Source organism: Oncorhynchus mykiss, chromosome 17 (assembly GCF_013265735.2).
Source record: "Oncorhynchus mykiss isolate Arlee chromosome 17, USDA_OmykA_1.1, whole genome shotgun sequence".
NCBI lineage: Eukaryota > Metazoa > Chordata > Actinopteri > Salmoniformes > Salmonidae > Oncorhynchus > Oncorhynchus mykiss.
Genome location: NC_048581.1, coordinates 13,942,972 through 13,966,724, shown reverse-complemented (window position 1 = coordinate 13,966,724; position 23,753 = coordinate 13,942,972). Strand labels below are relative to the sequence as shown.

The window sequence follows — 23,753 nt, the reverse complement described above, 5'->3', positions numbered from 1 at the left end:
CTCATATTTCTCCCACTATTTTCCCCTCCCATATTTACCTCCTCTAATTTCCCCTATTTACCGTCACTTTCCCCCACCCCTATATTTCTTCCACTATTTACCCCTCAAATATTTCCCTTTCCCTCCCCTATGTTTTCCAACTTTTATCCCCTTTTTCCCGCCACTTTTCCCCTCCCAAAATGTCTTTCCCCTCACCTATATTACCCTCCCATATTTCACTTCCCTCCCCTATTTCCCACTCCCTTATTCCCCCCTCCCATATTTCCCTTATTTGTCTCCTCCCCTATTTCCCTTCCACTCCCTTATGTCCCCTCCCCTATTTCACCCCACCCATCATTTCCCTCCCCCTATTCCCCTTCTTAATTTCTCCTCTCCTAATTTTCTCCCCTCCCATACTTCCCTTCCCCTCCCCATTCCCCCCCTATTTTTGCCTCCCCTACTTCCCTCATTTTACCCTCTCCTATTGTTCCCCCTCCCCCTATTTACCCCTTAATGTCCCTTCCTTTTCCCCTCCTTACTTCCCCCTCCCATATTTTCCCATCCCCCATTTTTGCCCACTTTTTTACCCCTATTCCCGCCACTTTTCCCCTCCGATATTTTCCATCCCCTCTATATTTTCCCTCTTTTTCCCCTCCCTCCTTTTCCACCCCCCCATTTTTCCCTCCCATATTTTCCTCCTCCCCATTTCCCCCTCTTCTTCTCCTTATTTTCTCCTCCCATGTATTTTCCCCACCCCTATATTTTCCCCTTATTTGCCTCCTCCACTATTTTCCTTCTCCCATAATTTTCCCCTACTTACCATCTTTTTCTCTCTCCCCATTTTTGTCTTCTATCCCTCCCTCTCCACTTTTCTCTCTGCCCATTTCTCGCTCACTCCCCCCTTTTCTCTCTCTCCCTTCCTCTCTTTCCCCCCTTTTGTCTCTCTCGCTCTTTCTCTTTTTCTCTCCCCCTCTCTCTTTCCCCCCCATGTCACTGGATTGGCTGACAGTGTCAGTGATAAAGCCAATGGATGCAATATCACTATGTGGCCACCAGATGGAGGTATTGGAACAACATTAACATGAAGTCACTGCCATTACGGCACAATTTCCAACAGGATTTAAAAATATATATATATTTTTTTTTTAAATTATGGGAGGAAAATGGATGCCCCCCACCCAAAAAATAAAATAAAAAAATATATGTATAGGAGTAAAAGGGGTCAAAATAAGGAACGCTTCACGAATTTGCGTGTCATGTTGAGCCTTGCACCCGGTGATTGGTGAACTTGAGCCGTGCACCTAGTGAACGGCTTACCAGTTGAAAATATCGGTATGGCTCTAAATGGCTTCAGGGGGGTGCTGGAGGTCCATTGCTGGGTAGTGTGCACCACCCACCCGGGCCCACCCAACAGGGGGCACCCCTGGTCATTTAGACGTTTTTTAAAAATCTTCCCACTTCTCTCTCATTGCACTATGTTAGTCTGTGGAACTTAGTCTTTGGAACAAAAGCTGAGCATAGCGCAATGAGAAAGAAATTGGACTCATTTAAAAAAAAAAAAATCTCTCGCTCTCTCCCACTTTTTCTCTCTCCCCCTTTCGCTCTTTCTCTCTCCCTTTCTTGTTTATTTCCTTTATCTCAATACTGCTACATGGCCTGGTTCAGGACATACCAAGTAAAGCCGAGGACCTCAATGGGCCACTTCAAGGTCTATGTCCAGCGCAGGGACACAGCAACAGCTGTAGAGCCTCCTAATCCATGTAAATATATATTCTGTAGTCATCTAAGTCAATCAAACAGTGTAGCAATTGACAATATAACTGTGTCATTATGTTTGTCTGTGTTTCTTAGCTGCCGAGCCATCAGATCAGGAGTTGCTGTCTATCTGCCTGGGTTTTGACCAAGGTACACTCTGTTGTGGCACTTTATTGTTTATTTCTGTTGAGAAGAATAAACATATGAAATGACCTTTCCCCTAATAACGATCTGTTGTTGTTAGCATTAACAGGATACACTTTAAAGTGGTAAGGTAAGTGGTAAATTGTTAAAACACCTTCCTAGCTGGGCTTAGAAATCACTGTAGAATTTCTCATTTTTGCATCCATTTTGCCTTGCTATAGAAAAATCCTTCCTCATCTTTTTGTGGAATGATGTGTTTACTGTAGCTTGTCTTGTCACCATTCCAACCTGTATTTCAGTCGGCATCACTTTGCTTGGCCTATTCCTTGCTTGTAGATGTCTACCCACTTATACATCTGTCGTTTGTAGCTTTTACATTTAGTTTGTGTTTAACCCAGATTCCTAACCTTTACCACTGATAACACTGATCAAAACTAAACCAAAGTGCATTGGCTGTCAACAGGCTGTTAACATGTTTTGAAGCTGAAGCTCTATTCTAATTGAATTATTTCACTTATTTCTCTGAAATATTTTGTGAGACAAACTCCTGTGCTCCTGTAGCTGCTCCTACTGCCACTGCACCCCCTGCTGTGCTAGCTCCCACTGCCCCTCCTCAGCTCCGGTCAACCTCCCAGGCAACAGCTGGACCAGTACAGCCTGCTGCTGACGCTCAGGTAAACGTCTCACCTCAACTATGACTTGGCTATTTCATTTCACTTTTGGATGTGTGGGGATGGAAAATAAATGTTTTGATTCTCTGCTCTGTTGCAGGTGCTTCTTCTCCCTGAGGGATGGAAGCAGACCCTCCCAAAGGAGCAGCAAGAGTGGGTCAGTCGGCCATTTTCATAAGAGACAAGCAGCTCAAATGTGTCCTGAAAAGCCAGCTTGAGCTGTGGTACTTCCCTCCTCTGCCTGCTAACATCAGCCTCCAGCTTCTCCCTCTGCCTACTTCCTCCGGCCATTCTGCCTCTGGATGCCCTGCCACCTGTGGGCCTTTAAGTTTGTGTGCACCCAGCCACAGTGCACCCAGCCACAGTGCACCCAGCCACAGTGCAAGCGTCAAAAGCTCACAGGCTGTGGGGTGTACAAGACAGTCCGGAGGGTGCTTGACATGGACGGCTGGTATTAAATGGGGACAGAGTACCTGGAGTGCCGCCTCTGTAAGATGCTACTAGCAGGATGGTCGCTGGAGGTCTTGAACCAGCTGGACACAAGTCATCGCTCCATGTTCCCAGCCATCTTGACTTACAGGTTAGTAATTCACACCTCTGGAAATCAAAGCTCTTGTTCACTTTGAGGAAAAACAGAAAAAAGCATCATTAAAATGTTAATTAGCTCTTTGAGCTCTCTGAATTTCTGACCTTTGATCTCTTATCAGGAACTGCCCAAACAAAGTGTTTCAAAGTCACCCTTTCCCCACGCCCCTCCTTCCCTTATCAAAGTGTTTCTAGAACCCCCCCTCCACACACTCCTCACCCTCTTCTCCTCTTTTTTGACCCTATTGTCTCTGTGTATTAGGCTGTCCTGTGACCTGAAGGTGGTCAGGCTGATGAAAGAGAGGACACCGGGGAACAGTGTGACCAGGCTGTACAACCAGCTGAGGGAGCAGCACAGCCTGGCCTGGATGAGTCGGACCCTGTACTACCTGTCTGTCTGTGACCACTTTGTAGTCCCAGGTGCTGCACCACTGAGGGTAACACCTCCTCCTCCCTTTTTGGATGTGCCCTCAATCCAGTGGCTGCTGACTGTCCACGGCTACAACGTTCTGTTCCAGCTAGAGGACTTCAAGGCCAGAGTCACCTCCATCTTTGGGTCCATCCTGAAGATGGATTCAACCAAGAAGGTGATTTAAGATGATTTGACCAGAAATAATACTAGTTAGTTAGAGACAATCAAATGAATACTAATTTATTAGGACTTATTTTATGACTTAATGAATGTATTGTGAAACTGTGTCCACTCACTGACATGACTGTGTGTTTGTCTGTCTTGTCTGTCTGTGTTTGTTTGACTCCCCTCAGGTGACCAAGAAACTAGCTGGGACAGCAGCGTGGGCCACAAATGTTGTCAATGAGTACGGCCAGGCGCTCATTACGGTCCTCACTGACAGTGAAGGAGAGGGTCTGCTCGACATGGCAGCTGGCCTCCAGCAGCGCTACAGCCAGGTGCTCATTACGGTCCTCACTGACAACGAAGGAGAGGGCCTGCTCGACATGGCAGCTGGCCTCCAGCAGCGCTACGGCCAGGTGCTCATTACGGTCCTCACTGACAGTGAAGGAGAGGGCCTGCTCGACATGGCAGCTGGCCTCCAGCAGCGCTACGGCCAGGTGCTCATTACGGTCCTCACTGACAGTGAAGGAGAGGGCCTGCTCGACATGGCAGCTGGCCTCCAGCAGCGCTACGGCCAGATGCTCATTACAGTCCTCACTGACAGCGAAGGAGAGGGTCTGCTCGACATGGCAGCTGGCCTCCAGCAGCGCTACGGCCAGGCGCTCATTACGGTCCTCACTGACAGTGAAGGAGAGGGTCTGCTCGACATGGCAGCTGGCCTCCAGCAGCGCTACGGCCAGGCGCTCATTACGGTCCTCACTGACAGCGAAGGAGAGGGTCTGCTCGACATGGCAGCTGGCCTCCAGCAGCGCTACGGCCAGGCGCTCATTACGGTCCTCACTGACAGTGAAGGAGAGGGTCTGCTCGACATGGCAGCTGGCCTCCAGCAGCGCTACGGCCAGGCGCTCATTACGGTCCTCACTGACAGTGAAGGAGAGGGTCTGCTCGACATGGCAGCTGGCCTCCAGCAGCGCTACGGCCAGGCGCTCATTACGGTCCTCACTGACAGTGAAGGAGAGGGTCTGCTCGACATGGCAGCTGGCCTCCAGCAGCGCTACGGCCAGGCGCTCATTACGGTCCTCACTGACAGTGAAGGAGAGGGTCTGCTCGACATGGCAGCTGGCCTCCAGCAGCGCTACGGCCAGGTGCTCATTACGGTCCTCACTGACAGCGAAGGAGAGGGCCTGCTCGACATGGCAGCTGGCCTCCAGCAGCGCTACAGTAAATCTGGAGTGGCACCTCCCAAGCTGCTCTCTGTCGACCGGGACTGCCACGCCCTGATGGGAAAGGGGAAGACGGCAGCCATGTTCAGCCAGTGGGATGAGCTCATCGTCCGGCTGGATGTGTGGCACCTCATCCGTCGTTTAGCTCGGGGAGTGACCACAGAGAGTTCGGGGAGTGACCACAGAGAGCTCGGGGAGTGACCACAGAGAGCTATGCTCTCTTTTTGTGGCGGCTCTCCTCCTGCATGTTGGTGTGGTGTGCAGATGATGTGGAGCGCCTGCTGGAGGCCAAGCGAGGTGAGCTCATGGAGAGCAACATCACGGGGCTCAGCGACGCACAGGTGATGAAGAGGATCAGCCTGAAGGAGATGGCTCGGCACTGTCGTCGTCTCCGCACGCGCGGGGCGGAGGAGACTGAGCGTCTCATCAGGGAGCTCCTGGAGACCTTCAGGGATGCCACAGTCACCCTGGGCGTCCGGCTCCTGGACCGTGACCGAATGCAGGCCATCTGGCAGACCCAGAGACGACACCTGGTCTGCATTCAGGACCCCCCTGGTGTCAGCCTCTATACCAACAAGGGCAAGGACCGTGACCAAGGGCGGGGTCATCCTGCCTGTGTTGCGCTGCGCTCGTGTCTCCACCTCCCTGGAGTCTATCCACCTCCACCACTTCATTCCTGGTGTTAAATGTAAAACTGGGTCATGTTGTTACGTCATGTTGTGTGTTAACAACTGTGTGCATGGGAGGAGTTATTATTTCTTGTTGTCCTCATTTATAGGAACAAGTGCGGGTCCCAAGCACTTTCAGGCCTACCTCCTTGAAGGGTTGGTTCAGTGGAATGAGGACCGTGCCGAAGCTGCAGCCGAGGGGTGGGGCAGAAGCAGACCCTGCACTGCTATGATGCTGTAGCCCAGCACACCATCAATGAGCTGAGCCAGAAGCTCCTGGGCCCAGTCTTGTGAAGGATCACACAAGGCCTGCAAAGTACACTGGTATGTATTTCTAAATTATACAATTATATACACACACACTAAAACATGTGCAGTTCTGTTTATGTACAACTCTTTTGTTGTCGCTCTGTTTAAGGGGAACTCATTGGGGTCGAGTATCTCTTCTCCCAGACCCATGGTGACCAGAGTCCAACCTCGGTAAGGACCCAGATGTCCCAGACGGGACACCTACTCTATTTGAGGGAGAGGAGGATGACCCCACCATGTCCTTGCCCGACCTCGATGACCGTCTCTCACCAGTCCCTCCACCGCCCACTCAACCCAACCCATCCCAGGTACCTGTCGTCACACCCCCTGATGACACTGCACCAGCTGCCAGTCAGGACCCGGAGGATGATGTAAGTGCCTATCCACGTCCTAAACAGCTCACTCAAGTTTCTTTCCATTCATAACTATTAAATGTGACTATTAATCCAACCCTTCCCCATGACTCTTCTATTTCCAGGAGTACATCGGACCTGATGGGGTTAGTGGATACCAGCACGTGGTCCTCCTGGCCACTAGTCAGCCACTGCCACCTCCACCCAGTCTGTCTTCCACCTCCCTCCCTATAACGCCAGTCTCCCAAGACCTGCCTTCGACCTCCACTCCTCTTCCCCCTTCTGCTGGTGGACCCAAGGTCTCCAGGACCACCGAATGGAGGAGGAAGAAGCTGGAGTCTGGCATAAAAGTCAGAGTGCACAAGCCATACGTGCTCTAAATGTGGCAAGCCTAAAACTTCTGAGTTTGGACACATGATTCTGTGCCACTACCTCTGGTGGCCAAACTGTGGAGGAGTGGCTGGCACTCATGGGGGCCCAGCATGGTGCTAGCCAAGGCCAGTAAACTCTGACTGGTGTGTACATTGTAAAGTAGTTTTTGTTCTTTGTTTTTTTTATGACATTCATTGTTAATCTCTTGTACATTTAGTTATTTTAAAATAATCTTAACTTGTGCAGTAGGATGGGTTGTTTCACATATGACATTCCCTGTGAAATAAATAATTGAATGCGAGCACTTTTTCTCCCTTAAATTCATTTTGATTTATTGTCATACACTCTTCTTTTAAAGTTCAGCAAATATGTCATTTTATTAGTCAAACACACGGTTTACAGAGTTGTAACACACACAAAAAACAAATAATGCTGGGAAACACAAGCCCCCCACCTCCACACCTGACATGTAGCCAGCCGTCCATGGTGGCCTCCATCTGAACAGGCAGTTCCCCAAAGGTGATTTTATTTTATTTTTTTCTAGTCCATACATTTTGTTTATCTTACAAAAATAAACAATCCAAACAATAAAATATCAATACAACTTAAGTTAATTAAAAGAAAAGCAATTACCCCAAAAATTAATGCGTTCGTTCAAATAATATGTAACAATCAGGGTCAGGCCCCTACACTTACGTAGCCGCACTCTTGGGCCGGATGGTGTTGGCAGGGGTGGTGCTGGCTGGGGCGGGCCTGGCCACAGCAGCTACCCCCTCCTGGTCTCTGCACTGAATGTAGCCAATCAAGGCGGCCATTGCACTCCCAGGATAATGGGGTGTCTGCGCCCTCAAGCTCCTGACATATATCTGTGTGAGACACAGCAGAGGGAACGTTTCAGATGTAAAATGTTGCATAAAACACACTGAAATGAACATAGAAAACACAAAAGATGCGTGCCCCTTACTTTATCCTGTCTGCACCCGTAGCCTCATACAGGTCCTGTAGTGAGTCCCACTTGTACTTCCCGATGCCGACAAGGGCCTTGCCCTCCTGGCAGTCCTTCCTGCCTCCAAGGCCCTCCTCAGAAAGTGCTGAGGTAAACTCATCAACTATAGTTACTCCACATTGTTAAGATATTAAACACTAGGCCAAATTGGACACAGTTGTCTTGTCTCCTGCATACTGCCTGGGGTGTGGCCTTGAGGACCAACTCCTGTGAGGGCGAGAAATGGAACCTTGGATTTTTCCATCTTAGGAGGCAAGAAAAATACTATTATCATGACTGATGAGTGCAGTGACAAGGAACAGCATAACCGTATGTATTAGATTCATATAAAGGAACTTACGTTTGCTTGATAGGTCTGCTAGGAGGAGGACAGCAGTGGGGGGTTTGGGGGTTATGGGTAGGATGATTATTATTTCATTTGCAGTTAAATTCAGTTTACATAGAAAGACACGTTTGCCCCCAATGTCCATCAATACAATTCATTCAACTACATACACTTCAAATGCATGCCATCAAAAAACTAAAGAAAATATACAATTAAATAGTATAGAATTCCACATTTTAGTTGATATAGATGTTAGCTAAGGTTTTACAGGATTGTCAGTGGTCAAATAAACTTTGAGTTTTGTCCACCTACAGTAGCTAGCGATTTACGAACGTTGTTAAATTACACAATTTGGGTAGCCCCTGTAGTCAAACAAGTCGGTTGGCTAGACGTGTTATTGTCATATTTCATCACATTTAGTCATCATTCGTTGCAAATTAAGCACAATTACCTCATATACTCACCGAGTGGCATCAATGGCTGACAGAAAAATAATGTATAGCCAACGCTAACTTGCCTGTGCAGCAGCAGGCTACAGTAGCTAGCGATCTACGAAAGTTGTTAAATTACACCGTTTGGGAAGCCCCTGTAGTCAAACAATTCGGTTGACTAGACGTGTTATTGTCATATTTCATCACATTTATAGTTGTTGACTTTAAATTCGTTGCAAATTAAGCAAAATTACCTCAGATACTCACCGAGTAGCATCAATGGCCGACAGAAAAAGATTTTGTGATGAAGTGACGTTGGGAACATTTCAGAGGAAGATGATTGGCTTAAAAACTTTTGGAACAAGCTAGGCTCTTCATTGGTGTATTTTTGCTCTCTTTCTCCAATTTGAAACAAACTGAAGCATCTGATTGGAGGAGAGGACTAATGGTACAATATGGGTATTTGGAACATTTGGAACAGAAAAATGAGCAAATTGCCCAAGGATATTGCCCATTCTTCTCTGTCGAAGGAGGAGGGGAAATGGGGGGTTTTGCTGGGTGAGAGGAGGAGTTGGCAGGCATGTGTCAACAATGCATATTAAGTAGCCATGTGCTTTGAGCACCAGGTCTAACATTTTTTACTATTATATCCCTATTCTCCCCTCCTATAATTCCCTCCCCAATATTTTTCCCACTATCTTCCCCTCCCATTTTCACCTCCCCTATTTCCCTCTTTATACTTCCCTCCCCCTTTTCTCCCCTCGCATATTTCCCTCCCTCTCACCTATATTTTCCCCACTATTTTCGGCTCCCATATTTAATTTCCCTCCCCCTATTCTCCCCTCCCCATTCCCCCTATATTTTTCCCCTCCCATATTTCCCTTTCCCTCCCCTATATTTCACTTCCCTACCCTTATTTCCCCTCCCCTATATTTTTCCCACTATTTACCCCTCCCCTATTTTCCCCTCACTTATGCCCCGCCCCCTCCCCTATTTCACTCCCCTCCCCTATTTTCCACCACTTTCCCCCTCGTCTATTTTTTCCTTATTTTCCCCCACCTCTACTTTCTGTCCCTCCCCTATTTTCCCCTCCATTATTTCCCTTTCCTTCCCCTATTTCCCCCCTCCCTATATTTCCCCCACTATTTTCCTCTCCCATATTTCACTTCCCTACCCCTATTTTCCCCCTCCCATATCTCCCTCCCCCCTCCCTATATTTTCCCCACTATTTTCCACTTCCCCTATATTTCCCTTTCCTTCCCCTATTTTCTGCCACGTTTCCCCTCCCTTAATTTCCCTCCCCATTACTCTTCCCCTATTTCCCTCCTTATATTCCCCTCTCCTAATTTTTCCCTCCCCCATATTTTTCCCCATTATCCCCCTATTTCCTGCCACTTTTCCCCTCTCATATTTCTCTCCTCCCCTTTTTCTCAGACCCTGCACTGCTATGATGGTGTAGCCCAGCACGCCATCAATGAGCCGAGTCCAACCTCGGTAAGGACCCAGATGTCCCAGACGGGACACCTGATCTATTTGAGGGAGGAGAGGAGGATGACCCAACCATGTCCTTGCCCGACCTCGATGACCGTCTCCCACCAGTCCCTCCACTCAGGAAGGCCACTCCACCGCCCACTCAACCCATCCCAGGTACCTGTCGTCACACCCCCTGATGACACTGCACCAGCTGCCAGTCAGGACCCAGAGGATGATGTAAGTGCCTATCCACGTCCTAAACAGCTCACTCAAGTTTCTTTCCATTCATAACTATTAATCCATAACTATTAATCCATCCCTTCCCCATGACTCTTCTATTTCCAGGAGTACATAGGACCTGATGGGGTTAGTGGATACCAGCACGTGGTCCTCCTGGCCACTAGTCAGCCACCCAGTCTGTCTTCCACCTCCCTCCCTATAACACCAGTCTTCCAAGACCTGCCTTCGACCTCCACTCCTCTTCCCCCTCCTGCTGGTGGACCCAAGGTTTCCAGGACCACCGAATGGAGGAGGAAGAAGCTGGAGTCTGGCATTAAAGTCAGAGCGCACAAGCCATACGAAGGCTATAAGTGCTCTAAATGTGGCAAGCCTAAAACTTCTGAGTTTGGACACAGTATGTATGGTTCTGTGAGATTCTGTGCCGCTACCTCTGGTGGCCAAACTGTGGAGGAGTGACTGGCACTCATGAGGACCCAGCATGGTGCTAGCCAAGGCCAGTAAACTCTGACTCGTGTGTACATTGTAAAGTTGTTTTTGTACGTATGTTCTTTGTAAAAAAAAAATGTACGACATTCATTGTTAATCTCTTGTACATTTAGTTATTTTAAAATCAACTTAACTTGTACAGTAGGATGGGTTGTTTCACACATGACATTCCCTGTGAAATAAATAATTTAATGCAAGCACTTTTTCTCCCTTAAATTAATTTTGATTCATTGTCATACACTCTTCTTTTAAAGTTCAACAAACAAAAAGACAAGTAAATATGTCATTTTATTAGTCAAACACACGGTTTACAGAGTTGTAACACACACAAAAAACAAATAATGCTGGGAAATACAAGGACCCACCTCCACACCTGACATGTCCATGGTGGCTTCCAGTTCTGAACAGGCAGTTCCCCAAAGGTGATTTTATTTTTTTCTAGTCCATACATTTTGTTTATCTTACAAAAATAAACAATCCAAACAATAAAATATCAATACAACTTAAGTTCATTAAAAGAAAAGCAATTACCCCCAAAATGAATGCGTTCGTTCAAATAACATGTATCAATCAGGGTCAGGTCCCTACACTTACGTAGCCGCACTCTTGGGCCGGATGGTGTTGGCAGGGGTGGTGCTGGCTGGGGCGGGCCTGGCCACAGCAGCTACCCCCTCCTGGTCTATGCGCTGAATGTAGCCAATCAAGGCGGCCATTGCACTCCCAGGATAATGGGGTGTCTGCGCCCTCAAGCTCCTGACATATATCTGTGTGAGACACAGCAGAGGGAACGTTTCAGATGTAAAATGTTGCATAAAACACACTGAGATGAACATAGAAAACACAAGAGATGCGTGCCCCTTACTTTATCCTGTCCGCACCCGTAGCCTCATACAGGTCCTGTAGTGAGTCCCACTTGTACTTCCCGATGCCGACAAGGGCCTTGCCCTCCTGGCAGTCCTTCCTGCCTCCAAGGCCCTCCTCAGAAAGTGCTGAGGTAAACTCATCAACTATAGTTACTCCACATTGTTAAGATATTAAACACTAGGCCAAATTGGACACAGTTGTCTTGTCTCCTGCATACTGCCTGGGGTGTGGCCTTGAGGACCAACTCCTGTGAGGGCGAGAAATGGAACCTTGGATTTTTCCATCTTAGGAGGCAAGAAAAATACTATTATCATGACTGATGAGTGCAGTGACAAGGAACAGCATAACCGTATGTATTAGATTCATATAAAGGAACTTACGTTTGCTTGATAGGTCTGCTAGGAGGAGGACAGCAGTGGGGGGTTTGGGGGTTATGGGTAGGATGATTATTATTTCATTTGCAGTTAAATTCAGTTTACATAGAAAGACACGTTTGCCCCCAATGTCCATCAATACAATTCATTCAACTACATACACTTCAAATGCATGCCATCAAAAAACTAAAGAAAATATACAATTAAATAGTATAGAATTCCACATTTTAGTTGATATAGATGTTAGCTAAGGTTTTACAGGATTGTCAGTGGTCAAATAAACTTTGAGTTTTGTCCACCTACAGTAGCTAGCGATTTACGAACGTTGTTAAATTACACAATTTGGGTAGCCCCTGTAGTCAAACAAGTCGGTTGGCTAGACGTGTTATTGTCATATTTCATCACATTTAGTCATCATTCGTTGCAAATTAAGCACAATTACCTCATATACTCACCGAGTGGCATCAATGGCTGACAGAAAAATAATGTATAGCCAACGCTAACTTGCCTGTGCAGCAGCAGGCTACAGTAGCTAGCGATCTACGAAAGTTGTTAAATTACACCGTTTGGGAAGCCCCTGTAGTCAAACAATTCGGTTGACTAGACGTGTTATTGTCATATTTCATCACATTTATAGTTGTTGACTTTAAATTCGTTGCAAATTAAGCAAAATTACCTCAGATACTCACCGAGTAGCATCAATGGCCGACAGAAAAAGATTTTGTGATGAAGTGACGTTGGGAACATTTCAGAGGAAGATGATTGGCTTAAAAACTTTTGGAACAAGCTAGGCTCTTCATTGGTGTATTTTTGCTCTCTTTCTCCAATTTGAAACAAACTGAAGCATCTGATTGGAGGAGAGGACTAATGGTACAATATGGGTATTTGGAACATTTGGAACAGAAAAATGAGCAAATTGCCCAAGGATATTGCCCATTCTTCTCTGTCGAAGGAGGAGGGGAAATGGGGGGTTTTGCTGGGTGAGAGGAGGAGTTGGCAGGCATGTGTCAACAATGCATATTAAGTAGCCATGTGCTTTGAGCACCAGGTCTAACATTTTTTACTATTATATCCCTATTCTCCCCTCCTATAATTCCCTCCCCAATATTTTTCCCACTATCTTCCCCTCCCATTTTCACCTCCCCTATTTCCCTCTTTATACTTCCCTCCCCCTTTTCTCCCCTCGCATATTTCCCTCCCTCTCACCTATATTTTCCCCACTATTTTCGGCTCCCATATTTAATTTCCCTCCCCCTATTCTCCTTCTACCTCCCCTATTCTCCCCTCCCCATTCCCCCTATATTTTTCCCCTCCCATATTTCCCTTTCCCTCCCCTATATTTCACTTCCCTACCCTTATTTCCCCTCCCCTATATTTTTCCCACTATTTACCCCTCCCCTATTTTCCCCTCACTTATGCCCCGCCCCCTCCCCTATTTCACTCCCCTCCCCTATTTTCCACCACTTTCCCCCTCGTCTATTTTTTCCTTATTTTCCCCCACCTCTACTTTCTGTCCCTCCCCTATTTTCCCCTCCATTATTTCCCTTTCCTTCCCCTATTTCCCCCCTCCCTATATTTCCCCCACTATTTTCCTCTCCCATATTTCACTTCCCTACCCCTATTTTCCCCCTCCCATATCTCCCTCCCCCCTCCCTATATTTTCCCCACTATTTTCCACTTCCCCTATATTTCCCTTTCCTTCCCCTATTTTCTGCCACGTTTCCCCTCCCTTAATTTCCCTCCCCATTACTATTCCCCTCTCCTAATTTTTCCCTCCCCCATATTTTTCCCCATTATCCCCCTATTTCCTGCCACTTTTCCCCTCTCATATTTCTCTCCTCCCCTTTTTCTCAGACCCTGCACTGCTATGATGGTGTAGCCCAGCACGCCATCAATGAGCCGAGTCCAACCTCGGTAAGGACCCAGATGTCCCAGACGGGACACCTGATCTATTTGAGGGAGGAGAGGAGGATGACCCAACCATGTCCTTGCCCGACCTCGATGACCGTCTCCCACCAGTCCCTCCACTCAGGAAGGCCACTCAACCCATCCCAGGTACCTGTCGTCACACCCCCTGATGACACTGCACCAGCTGCCAGTCAGGACCCAGAGGATGATGCAAGTGCCTATCCACGTCCTAAACAGCTCACTCAAGTTTCTTTCCATTCATAACTATTAATCCATAACTATTAATCCATCCCTTCCCCATGACTCTTCTATTTCCAGGAGTACATAGGACCTGATGGGGTTAGTGGATACCAGCACGTGGTCCTCCTGGCCACTAGTCAGCCACCCAGTCTGTCTTCCACCTCCCTCCCTATAACACCAGTCTTCCAAGACCTGCCTTCGACCTCCACTCCTCTTCCCCCTCCTGCTGGTGGACCCAAGGTTTCCAGGACCACCGAATGGAGGAGGAGGAAGAAGCTGGAGTCTGGCATTAAAGTCAGAGCGCACAAGCCATACGAAGGCTATAAGTGCTCTAAATGTGGCAAGCCTAAAACTTCTGAGTTTGGACACAGTATGTATGGTTCTGTGAGATTCTGTGCCGCTACCTCTGGTGGCCAAACTGTGGAGGAGTGACTGGCACTCATGAGGACCCAGCATGGTGCTAGCCAAGGCCAGTAAACTCTGACTCGTGTGTACATTGTAAAGTTGTTTTTGTACGTATGTTCTTTGTAAAAAAAAATGTACGACATTCATTGTTAATCTCTTGTACATTTAGTTATTTTAAAATCAACTTAACTTGTACAGTAGGATGGGTTGTTTCACACATGACATTCCCTGTGAAATAAATAATTTAATGCAAGCACTTTTTCTCCCTTAAATTAATTTTGATTCATTGTCATACACTCTTCTTTTAAAGTTCAACAAACAAAAAGACAAGTAAATATGTCATTTTATTAGTCAAACACACGGTTTACAGAGTTGTAACACACACAAAAAACAAATAATGCTGGGAAATACAAGGACCCACCTCCACACCTGACATGTCCATGGTGGCTTCCAGTTCTGAACAGGCAGTTCCCCAAAGGTGATTTTATTTTTTTCTAGTCCATACATTTTGTTTATCTTACAAAAATAAACAATCCAAACAATAAAATATCAATACAACTTAAGTTCATTAAAAGAAAAGCAATTACCCCCAAAATGAATGCGTTCGTTCAAATAACATGTATCAATCAGGGTCAGGTCCCTACACTTACGTAGCCGCACTCTTGGGCCGGATGGTGTTGGCAGGGGTGGTGCTGGCTGGGGCGGGCCTGGCCACAGCAGCTACCCCCTCCTGGTCTATGCGCTGAATGTAGCCAATCAAGGCGGCCATTGCACTCCCAGGATAATGGGGTGTCTGCGCCCTCAAGCTCCTGACATATATCTGTGTGAGACACAGCAGAGGGAACGTTTCAGATGTAAAATGTTGCATAAAACACACTGAGATGAACATAGAAAACACAAGAGATGCGTGCCCCTTACTTTATCCTGTCCGCACCCGTAGCCTCATACAGGTCCTGTAGTGAGTCCCACTTGTACTTCCCGATGCCGACAAGGGCCTTGCCCTCCTGGCAGTCCTTCCTGCCTCCAAGGCCCTCCTCAGAAAGTGCTGAGGTAAATTCATCAACTATAATTACTCCACATTGTTAAGATATTAAACACTAGGCCAAATTGGACACAGTTGTCTTGCCTCCTGCATACTGCCTGGGGTGTGTGGCCTTGAGGACCAACTCCTGTGAGGGCGAGAAACGGAACCTTGGATTTTCCATCTTAGGAGGCAAGAAAAATACTATTATCATGACTGATGAGTGCAGTGACAAGGAACAGCATAACCGTATGTATTAGATTCATATAAAGGAACTTACGTTTGCTTGATAGGTCTGCTAGGAGGAGGACAGCAGTGGGGGGTTTGGGGGTTATGGGTAGGATGATTATTATTTCATTTGCAGTTAAATTCAGTTTACATAGAAAGACACGTTTGCCCCCAATGTCCATCAATACAATTCATTCAACTACATACACTTCAAATGCATGCCATCAAAAAACTAAAGAAAATATACAATTAAATAGTATAGAATTCCAAATTTTAGTTGATATAGATGTTAGCTAAGGTTTTACAGGATTGTCAGTGGTCAAATAAACTTTGAGTTTTGTCCACCTACAGTAGCTAGCGATTTACGAACGTTGTTAAATTACACAATTTGGGTAGCCCCTGTAGTCAAACAAGTCGGTTGGCTAGACGTGTTATTGTCATATTTCATCACATTTAGTCATCATTCGTTGCAAATTAAGCACAATTACCTCATATACTCACCGAGTGGCATCAATGGCTGACAGAAAAATAATGTATAGCCAACGCTAACTTGCCTGTGCAGCAGCAGGCTACAGTAGCTAGCGATCTACGAAAGTTGTTAAATTACACCGTTTGGGAAGCCCCTGTAGTCAAACAATTCGGTTGACTAGACGTGTTATTGTCATATTTCATCACATTTATAGTTGTTGACTTTAAATTCGTTGCAAATTAAGCAAAATTACCTCAGATACTCACCGAGTAGCATCAATGGCCGACAGAAAAAGATTTTGTGATGAAGTGACGTTAGGAACATTTCAGAGGAAGATGATTGGCTTAAAAACTTTTGGAACAAGCTAGGCTCTTCATTGGTGTATTTTTGCTCTCTTTCTCCAATTTGAAACAAACTGAAGCATCTGATTGGAGGAGAGGACTAATGGTACAATATGGGTATTTGGAACATTTGGAACAGAAAAATGAGCAAATTGCCCAAGGATATTGCCCATTCTTCTCTGTCGAAGGAGGAGGGGAAATGGGGGGTTTTGCTGGGTGAGAGGAGGAGTTGGCAGGCATGTGTCAACAATGCATATTAAGTAGCCATGTGCTTTGAGCACCAGGTCTAACATTTTTTACTATTATATCCCTATTCTCCCCTCCTATAATTCCCTCCCCATCCCCTATATTTTTCCCACTATCTTCCCCTCCCATTTTCACCTCCCCTATTTCCCTCTTTATACTTCCCTCCCCCTTTTCTCCCCTCGCATATTTCCCTCCCTCTCACCTATATTTTCCCCACTATTTTCGGCTCCCATATTTAATTTCCCTCCCCCTATTCTCCTTCTACCTCCCCTATTGTCCCCTCACCTCCCCTATTCTCCCCTCCCCATTCCCCCTATATTTTTCCCCTCCCATATTTCCCTTTCCCTCCCCTATATTTCACTTCCCTACCCTTATTTCCCCTCCCCTATATTTTTCCCACTATTTACCCCTCCCCTATTTTCCCCTCACTTATGCCCCGCCCCCTCCCCTATTTCACTCCCCTCCCCTATTTTCCACCACTTTCCCCCTCGTCTATTTTTTCCTTATTTTCCCCCACCTCTACTTTCTGTCCCTCCCCTATTTTCCCCTCCATTATTTCCCTTTCCTTCCCCTATTTCCCCCCTCCCTATATTTCCCCCACTATTTTCCTCTCCCATATTTCACTTCCCTACCCCTATTTTCCCCCTCCCATATCTCCCTCCCCCCTCCCTATATTTTCCCCACTATTTTCCACTTCCCCTATATTTCCCTTTCCTTCCCCTATTTTCTGCCACGTTTCCCCTCCCTTAATTTCCCTCCCCATTACCCTTCCCCTATTTCCCTCCTTATATTCCCCTCTCCTAATTTTTCCCTCCCCCATATTTTTCCCCATTATCCCCCTATTTCCTGCCACTTTTCCCCTCTCATATTTCTCTCCTCCCCTTTTTCTCAGACCCTGCACTGCTATGATGGTGTAGCCCAGCACGCCATCAATGAGCCGAGTCCAACCTCGGTAAGGACCCAGATGTCCCAGACGGGACACCTGATCTATTTGAGGGAGGAGAGGAGGATGACCCAACCATGTCCTTGCCCGACCTCGATGACCGTCTCCCACCAGTCCCTCCACTCAGGAAGGCCACTCCACCGCCCACTCAACCCATCCCAGGTACCTGTCGTCACACCCCCTGATGACACTGCACCAGCTGCCAGTCAGGACCCAGAGGATGATGTAAGTGCCTATCCACGTCCTAAACAGCTCACTCAAGTTTCTTTCCATTCATAACTATTAATCCATAACTATTAATCCATCCCTTCCCCATGACTCTTCTATTTCCAGGAGTACATAGGACCTGATGGGGTTAGTGGATACCAGCACGTGGTCCTCCTGGCCACTAGTCAGCCACCCAGTCTGTCTTCCACCTCCCTCCCTATAACACCAGTCTTCCAAGACCTGCCTTCGACCTCCACTCCTCTTCCCCCTCCTGCTGGTGGACCCAAGGTTTCCAGGACCACCGAATGGAGGAGGAGGAAGAAGCTGGAGTCTGGCATTAAAGTCAGAGCGCACAAGCCATACGAAGGCTATAAGTGCTCTAAATGTGGCAAGCCTAAAACTTCTGAGTTTGGACACAGTATGTATGGTTCTGTGAGATTCTGTGCCACTACCTCTGGTGGCCAAACTGTGGAGGAGTGACTGGCACTCATGAGGACCCAGCATGGTGCTAGCCAAGGCCAGTAAACTCTGACTCGTGTGTACATTGTAAAGTTGTTTTTGTACGTATGTTCTTTGTAAAAAAAAAATGTACGACATTCATTGTTAATCTCTTGTACATTTAGTTATTTTAAAATCAACTTAACTTGTACAGTAGGATGGGTTGTTTCACACATGACATTCCCTGTGAAATAAATAATTTAATGCAAGCACTTTTTCTCCCTTAAATTAATTTTGATTCATTGTCATACACTCTTCTTTTAAAGTTCAACAAACAAAAAGACAAGTAAATATGTCATTTTATTAGTCAAACACACGGTTTACAGAGTTGTAACACACACAAAAAACAAATAATGCTGGGAAATACAAGGACCCACCTCCACACCTGACATGTCCATGGTGGCTTCCAGTTCTGAACAGGCAGTTCCCCAAAGGTGATTTTATTTTTTTCTAGTCCATACATTTTGTTTATCTTACAAAAATAAACAATCCAAACAATAAAATATCAATACAACTTAAGTTCATTAAAAGAAAAGCAATTACCCCCAAAATGAATGCGTTCGTTCAAATAACATGTATCAATCAGGGTCAGGTCCCTACACTTACGTAGCCGCACTCTTGGGCCGGATGGTGTTGGCAGGGGTGGTGCTGGCTGGGGCGGGCCTGGCCACAGCAGCTACCCCCTCCTGGTCTATGCGCTGAATGTAGCCAATCAAGGCGGCCATTGCACTCCCAGGATAATAGGGTGTCTGCGCCCTCAAGCTCCTGACATATATCTGTGTGAGACACAGCAGAGGGAACGTTTCAGATGTAAAATGTTGCATAAAACACACTGAGATGAACATAGAAAACACAAGAGATGCGTGCCCCTTACTTTATCCTGTCCGCACCCGTAGCCTCATACAGGTCCTGTAGTGAGTCCCACTTGTACTTCCCGATGCCGACAAGGGCCTTGCCCTCCTGGCAGTCCTTCCTGCCTCCAAGGCCCTCCTCAGAAAGTGCTGAGGTAAATTCATCAACTATAATTACTCCACATTGTTAAGATATTAAACACTAGGCCAAATTGGACACAGTTGTCTTGTCTCCTGCATACTGCCTGGGGTGTGGCCTTGAGGACCAACTCCTGTGAGGGCGAGAAATGGAACCTTGGATTTTTCCATCTTAGGAGGCAAGAAAAATACTATTATCATGACTGATGAGTGCAGTGACAAGGAACAGCATAACCGTATGTATTAGATTCATATAAAGGAACTTACGTTTGCTTGATAGGTCTGCTAGGAGGAGGACAGCAGTGGGGGGTTTGGGGGTTATGGGTAGGATGATTATTATTTCATTTGCAGTTAAATTCAGTTTACATAGAAAGACACGTTTGCCCCCAATGTCCATCAATACAATTCATTCAACTACATACACTTCAAATGCATGCCATCAAAAAACTAAAGAAAATATACAATTAAATAGTATAGAATTCCAAATTTTAGTTGATATAGATGTTAGCTAAGGTTTTACAGGATTGTCAGTGGTCAAATAAACTTTGAGTTTTGTCCACCTACAGTAGCTAGCGATTTACGAACGTTGTTAAATTACACAATTTGGGTAGCCCCTGTAGTCAAACAAGTCGGTTGGCTAGACGTGTTATTGTCATATTTCATCACATTTAGTCATCATTCGTTGCAAATTAAGCACAATTACCTCATATACTCACCGAGTGGCATCAATGGCTGACAGAAAAATAATGTATAGCCAACGCTAACTTGCCTGTGCAGCAGCAGGCTACAGTAGCTAGCGATCTACGAAAGTTGTTAAATTACACCGTTTGGGAAGCCCCTGTAGTCAAACAATTCGGTTGACTAGACGTGTTATTGTCATATTTCATCACATTTATAGTTGTTGACTTTAAATTCGTTGCAAATTAAGCAAAATTACCTCAGATACTCACCGAGTAGCATCAATGGCCGACAGAAAAAGATTTTGTGATGAAGTGACGTTAGGAACATTTCAGAGGAAGATGATTGGCTTAAAAACTTTTGGAACAAGCTAGGCTCTTCATTGGTGTATTTTTGCTCTCTTTCTCCAATTTGAAACAAACTGAAGCATCTGATTGGAGGAGAGGACTAATGGTACAATATGGGTATTTGGAACATTTGGAACAGAAAAATGAGCAAATTGCCCAAGGATATTGCCCATTCTTCTCTGTCGAAGGAGGAGGGGAAATGGGGGGTTTTGCTGGGTGAGAGGAGGAGTTGGCAGGCATGTGTCAACAATGCATATTAAGTAGCCATGTGCTTTGAGCACCAGGTCTAACATTTTTTACTATTATATCCCTATTCTCCCCTCCTATAATTCCCTCCCCAATATTTTTCCCACTATCTTCCCCTCCCATTTTCACCTCCCCTATTTCCCTCTTTATACTTCCCTCCCCCTTTTCTCCCCTCGCATATTTCCCTCCCTCTCACCTATATTTTCCCCACTATTTTCGGCTCCCATATTTAATTTCCCTCCCCCTATTCTCCTTCTACCTCCCCTATTGTCCCCTCACCTCCCCTATTCTCCCCTCCCCATTCCCCCTATATTTTTCCCCTCCCATATTTCCCTTTCCCTCCCCTATATTTCACTTCCCTACCCTTATTTCCCCTCCCCTATATTTTTCCCACTATTTACCCCTCCCCTATTTTCCCCTCACTTATGCCCCGCCCCCTCCCCTATTTCACTCCCCTCCCCTATTTTCCACCACTTTCCCCCTCGTCTATTTTTTCCTTATTTTCCCCCACCTCTACTTTCTGTCCCTCCCCTATTTTCCCCTCCATTATTTCCCTTTCCTTCCCCTATTTCCCCCCTCCCTATATTTCCCCCACTATTTTCCTCTCCCATATTTCACTTCCCTACCCCTATTTTCCCCCTCCCATATCTCCCTCCCCCCTCCCTATATTTTCCCCACTATTTTCCACTTCCCCTATATTTCCCTTTCCTTCCCCTATTTTCTGCCACGTTTCCCCTCCCTTAATTTCCCTCCCCATTACTCTTCCCCTATTTCCCTCCTTATATTCCCCTCTCCTAATTTTTCCCTCCCCCATATTTTTCCCCATTATCCCCCTATTTCCTGCCACTTTTCCCCTCTCATATTTCTCTCCTCCCCTTTTTCTCAGACCCTGCACTGCTATGATGGTGTAGCCCAGCACGCCATCAATGAGCCGAGTCCAACCTCGGTAAGGACCCAGATGTCCCAGACGGGACACCTGATCTATTTGAGGGAGGAGAGGAGGATGACCCAACCATGTCCTTGCCCGACCTCGATGACCGTCTCCCACCAGTCCCTCCACTCAGGAAGGCCACTCAACCCATCCCAGGTACCTGTCGTCACACCCCCTGATGACACTGCACCAGCTGCCAGTCAGGACCCAGAGGATGATGCAAGTGCCTATCCACGTCCTAAACAGCTCACTCAAGTTTCTTTCCATTCATAACTATTAATCCATAACTATTAATCCATCCCTTCCCCATGACTCTTCTATTTCCAGGAGTACATAGGACCTGATGGGGTTAGTGGATACCAGCACGTGGTCCTCCTGGCCACTAGTCAGCCACCCAGTCTGTCTTCCACCTCCCTCCCTATAACACCAGTCTTCCAAGACCTGCCTTCGACCTCCACTCCTCTTCCCCCTCCTGCTGGTGGACCCAAGGTTTCCAGGACCACCGAATGGAGGAGGAGGAAGAAGCTGGAGTCTGGCATTAAAGTCAGAGCGCACAAGCCATACGAAGGCTATAAGTGCTCTAAATGTGGCAAGCCTAAAACTTCTGAGTTTGGACACAGTATGTATGGTTCTGTGAGATTCTGTGCCGCTACCTCTGGTGGCCAAACTGTGGAGGAGTGACTGGCACTCATGAGGACCCAGCATGGTGCTAGCCAAGGCCAGTAAACTCTGACTCGTGTGTACATTGTAAAGTTGTTTTTGTACGTATGTTCTTTGTAAAAAAAAATGTACGACATTCATTGTTAATCTCTTGTACATTTAGTTATTTTAAAATCAACTTAACTTGTACAGTAGGATGGGTTGTTTCACACATGACATTCCCTGTGAAATAAATAATTTAATGCAAGCACTTTTTCTCCCTTAAATTAATTTTGATTCATTGTCATACACTCTTCTTTTAAAGTTCAACAAACAAAAAGACAAGTAAATATGTCATTTTATTAGTCAAACACACGGTTTACAGAGTTGTAACACACACAAAAAACAAATAATGCTGGGAAATACAAGGACCCACCTCCACACCTGACATGTCCATGGTGGCTTCCAGTTCTGAACAGGCAGTTCCCCAAAGGTGATTTTATTTTTTTCTAGTCCATACATTTTGTTTATCTTACAAAAATAAACAATCCAAACAATAAAATATCAATACAACTTAAGTTCATTAAAAGAAAAGCAATTACCCCCAAAATGAATGCGTTCGTTCAAATAACATGTATCAATCAGGGTCAGGTCCCTACACTTACGTAGCCGCACTCTTGGGCCGGATGGTGTTGGCAGGGGTGGTGCTGGCTGGGGCGGGCCTGGCCACAGCAGCTACCCCCTCCTGGTCTATGCGCTGAATGTAGCCAATCAAGGCGGCCATTGCACTCCCAGGATAATGGGGTGTCTGCGCCCTCAAGCTCCTGACATATATCTGTGTGAGACACAGCAGAGGGAACGTTTCAGATGTAAAATGTTGCATAAAACACACTGAGATGAACATAGAAAACACAAGAGATGCGTGCCCCTTACTTTATCCTGTCCGCACCCGTAGCCTCATACAGGTCCTGTAGTGAGTCCCACTTGTACTTCCCGATGCCGACAAGGGCCTTGCCCTCCTGGCAGTCCTTCCTGCCTCCAAGGCCCTCCTCAGAAAGTGCTGAGGTAAATTCATCAACTATAATTACTCCACATTGTTAAGATATTAAACACTAGGCCAAATTGGACACAGTTGTCTTGCCTCCTGCATACTGCCTGGGGTGTGTGGCCTTGAGGACCAACTCCTGTGAGGGCGAGAAACGGAACCTTGGATTTTCCATCTTAGGAGGCAAGAAAAATACTATTATCATGACTGATGAGTGCAGTGACAAGGAACAGCATAACCGTATGTATTAGATTCATATAAAGGAACTTACGTTTGCTTGATAGGTCTGCTAGGAGGAGGACAGCAGTGGGGGGTTTGGGGGTTATGGGTAGGATGATTATTATTTCATTTGCAGTTAAATTCAGTTTACATAGAAAGACACGTTTGCCCCCAATGTCCATCAATACAATTCATTCAACTACATACACTTCAAATGCATGCCATCAAAAAACTAAAGAAAATATACAATTAAATAGTATAGAATTCCAAATTTTAGTTGATATAGATGTTAGCTAAGGTTTTACAGGATTGTCAGTGGTC

The 23,753-nt window shown here is 46.1% G+C and overlaps 2 protein-coding genes across 12 annotated transcripts in view; one reads left to right on the top strand and one right to left on the bottom strand.

Annotated features, from left to right (window-relative positions):
- LOC110485459 overlaps positions 1 to 6,932 on the top strand; it is a 37,286-nt gene extending 30,354 nt beyond the window's left edge. For 4 of the 11 annotated variants that reach the window (XM_036948040.1, XM_036948042.1, XM_036948039.1 and 1 more), the window contains 9 exons: positions 1,645 to 1,739; positions 1,831 to 1,884; positions 1,979 to 2,008; positions 2,440 to 2,552; positions 2,650 to 3,129; positions 3,397 to 3,721; positions 3,900 to 5,923; positions 6,018 to 6,279; positions 6,387 to 6,932. In XM_036948040.1, the coding sequence (XP_036803935.1) occupies positions 3,008 to 3,129; positions 3,397 to 3,721; positions 3,900 to 5,132 (1,680 nt within the window). In that variant the 5' untranslated portion in view covers positions 1,645 to 1,739; positions 1,831 to 1,884; positions 1,979 to 2,008; positions 2,440 to 2,552; positions 2,650 to 3,007 and the 3' untranslated portion in view covers positions 5,133 to 5,923; positions 6,018 to 6,279; positions 6,387 to 6,932. The remainder of the gene's footprint in view (positions 1 to 1,644; positions 1,740 to 1,830; positions 1,885 to 1,978; positions 2,009 to 2,439; positions 2,553 to 2,649; positions 3,130 to 3,396; positions 3,722 to 3,899; positions 5,924 to 6,017; positions 6,280 to 6,386) is intronic. The other 7 variants (XM_036948043.1, XM_036948044.1, XM_036948045.1 and 4 more) reach the window with 5 other exon arrangements.
- LOC118940024 overlaps positions 1 to 23,753 on the bottom strand; it is a 1,007,326-nt gene that overhangs the window by 463,264 nt on the left and 520,309 nt on the right. The gene's annotated exons all lie outside the window — the stretch shown is intronic.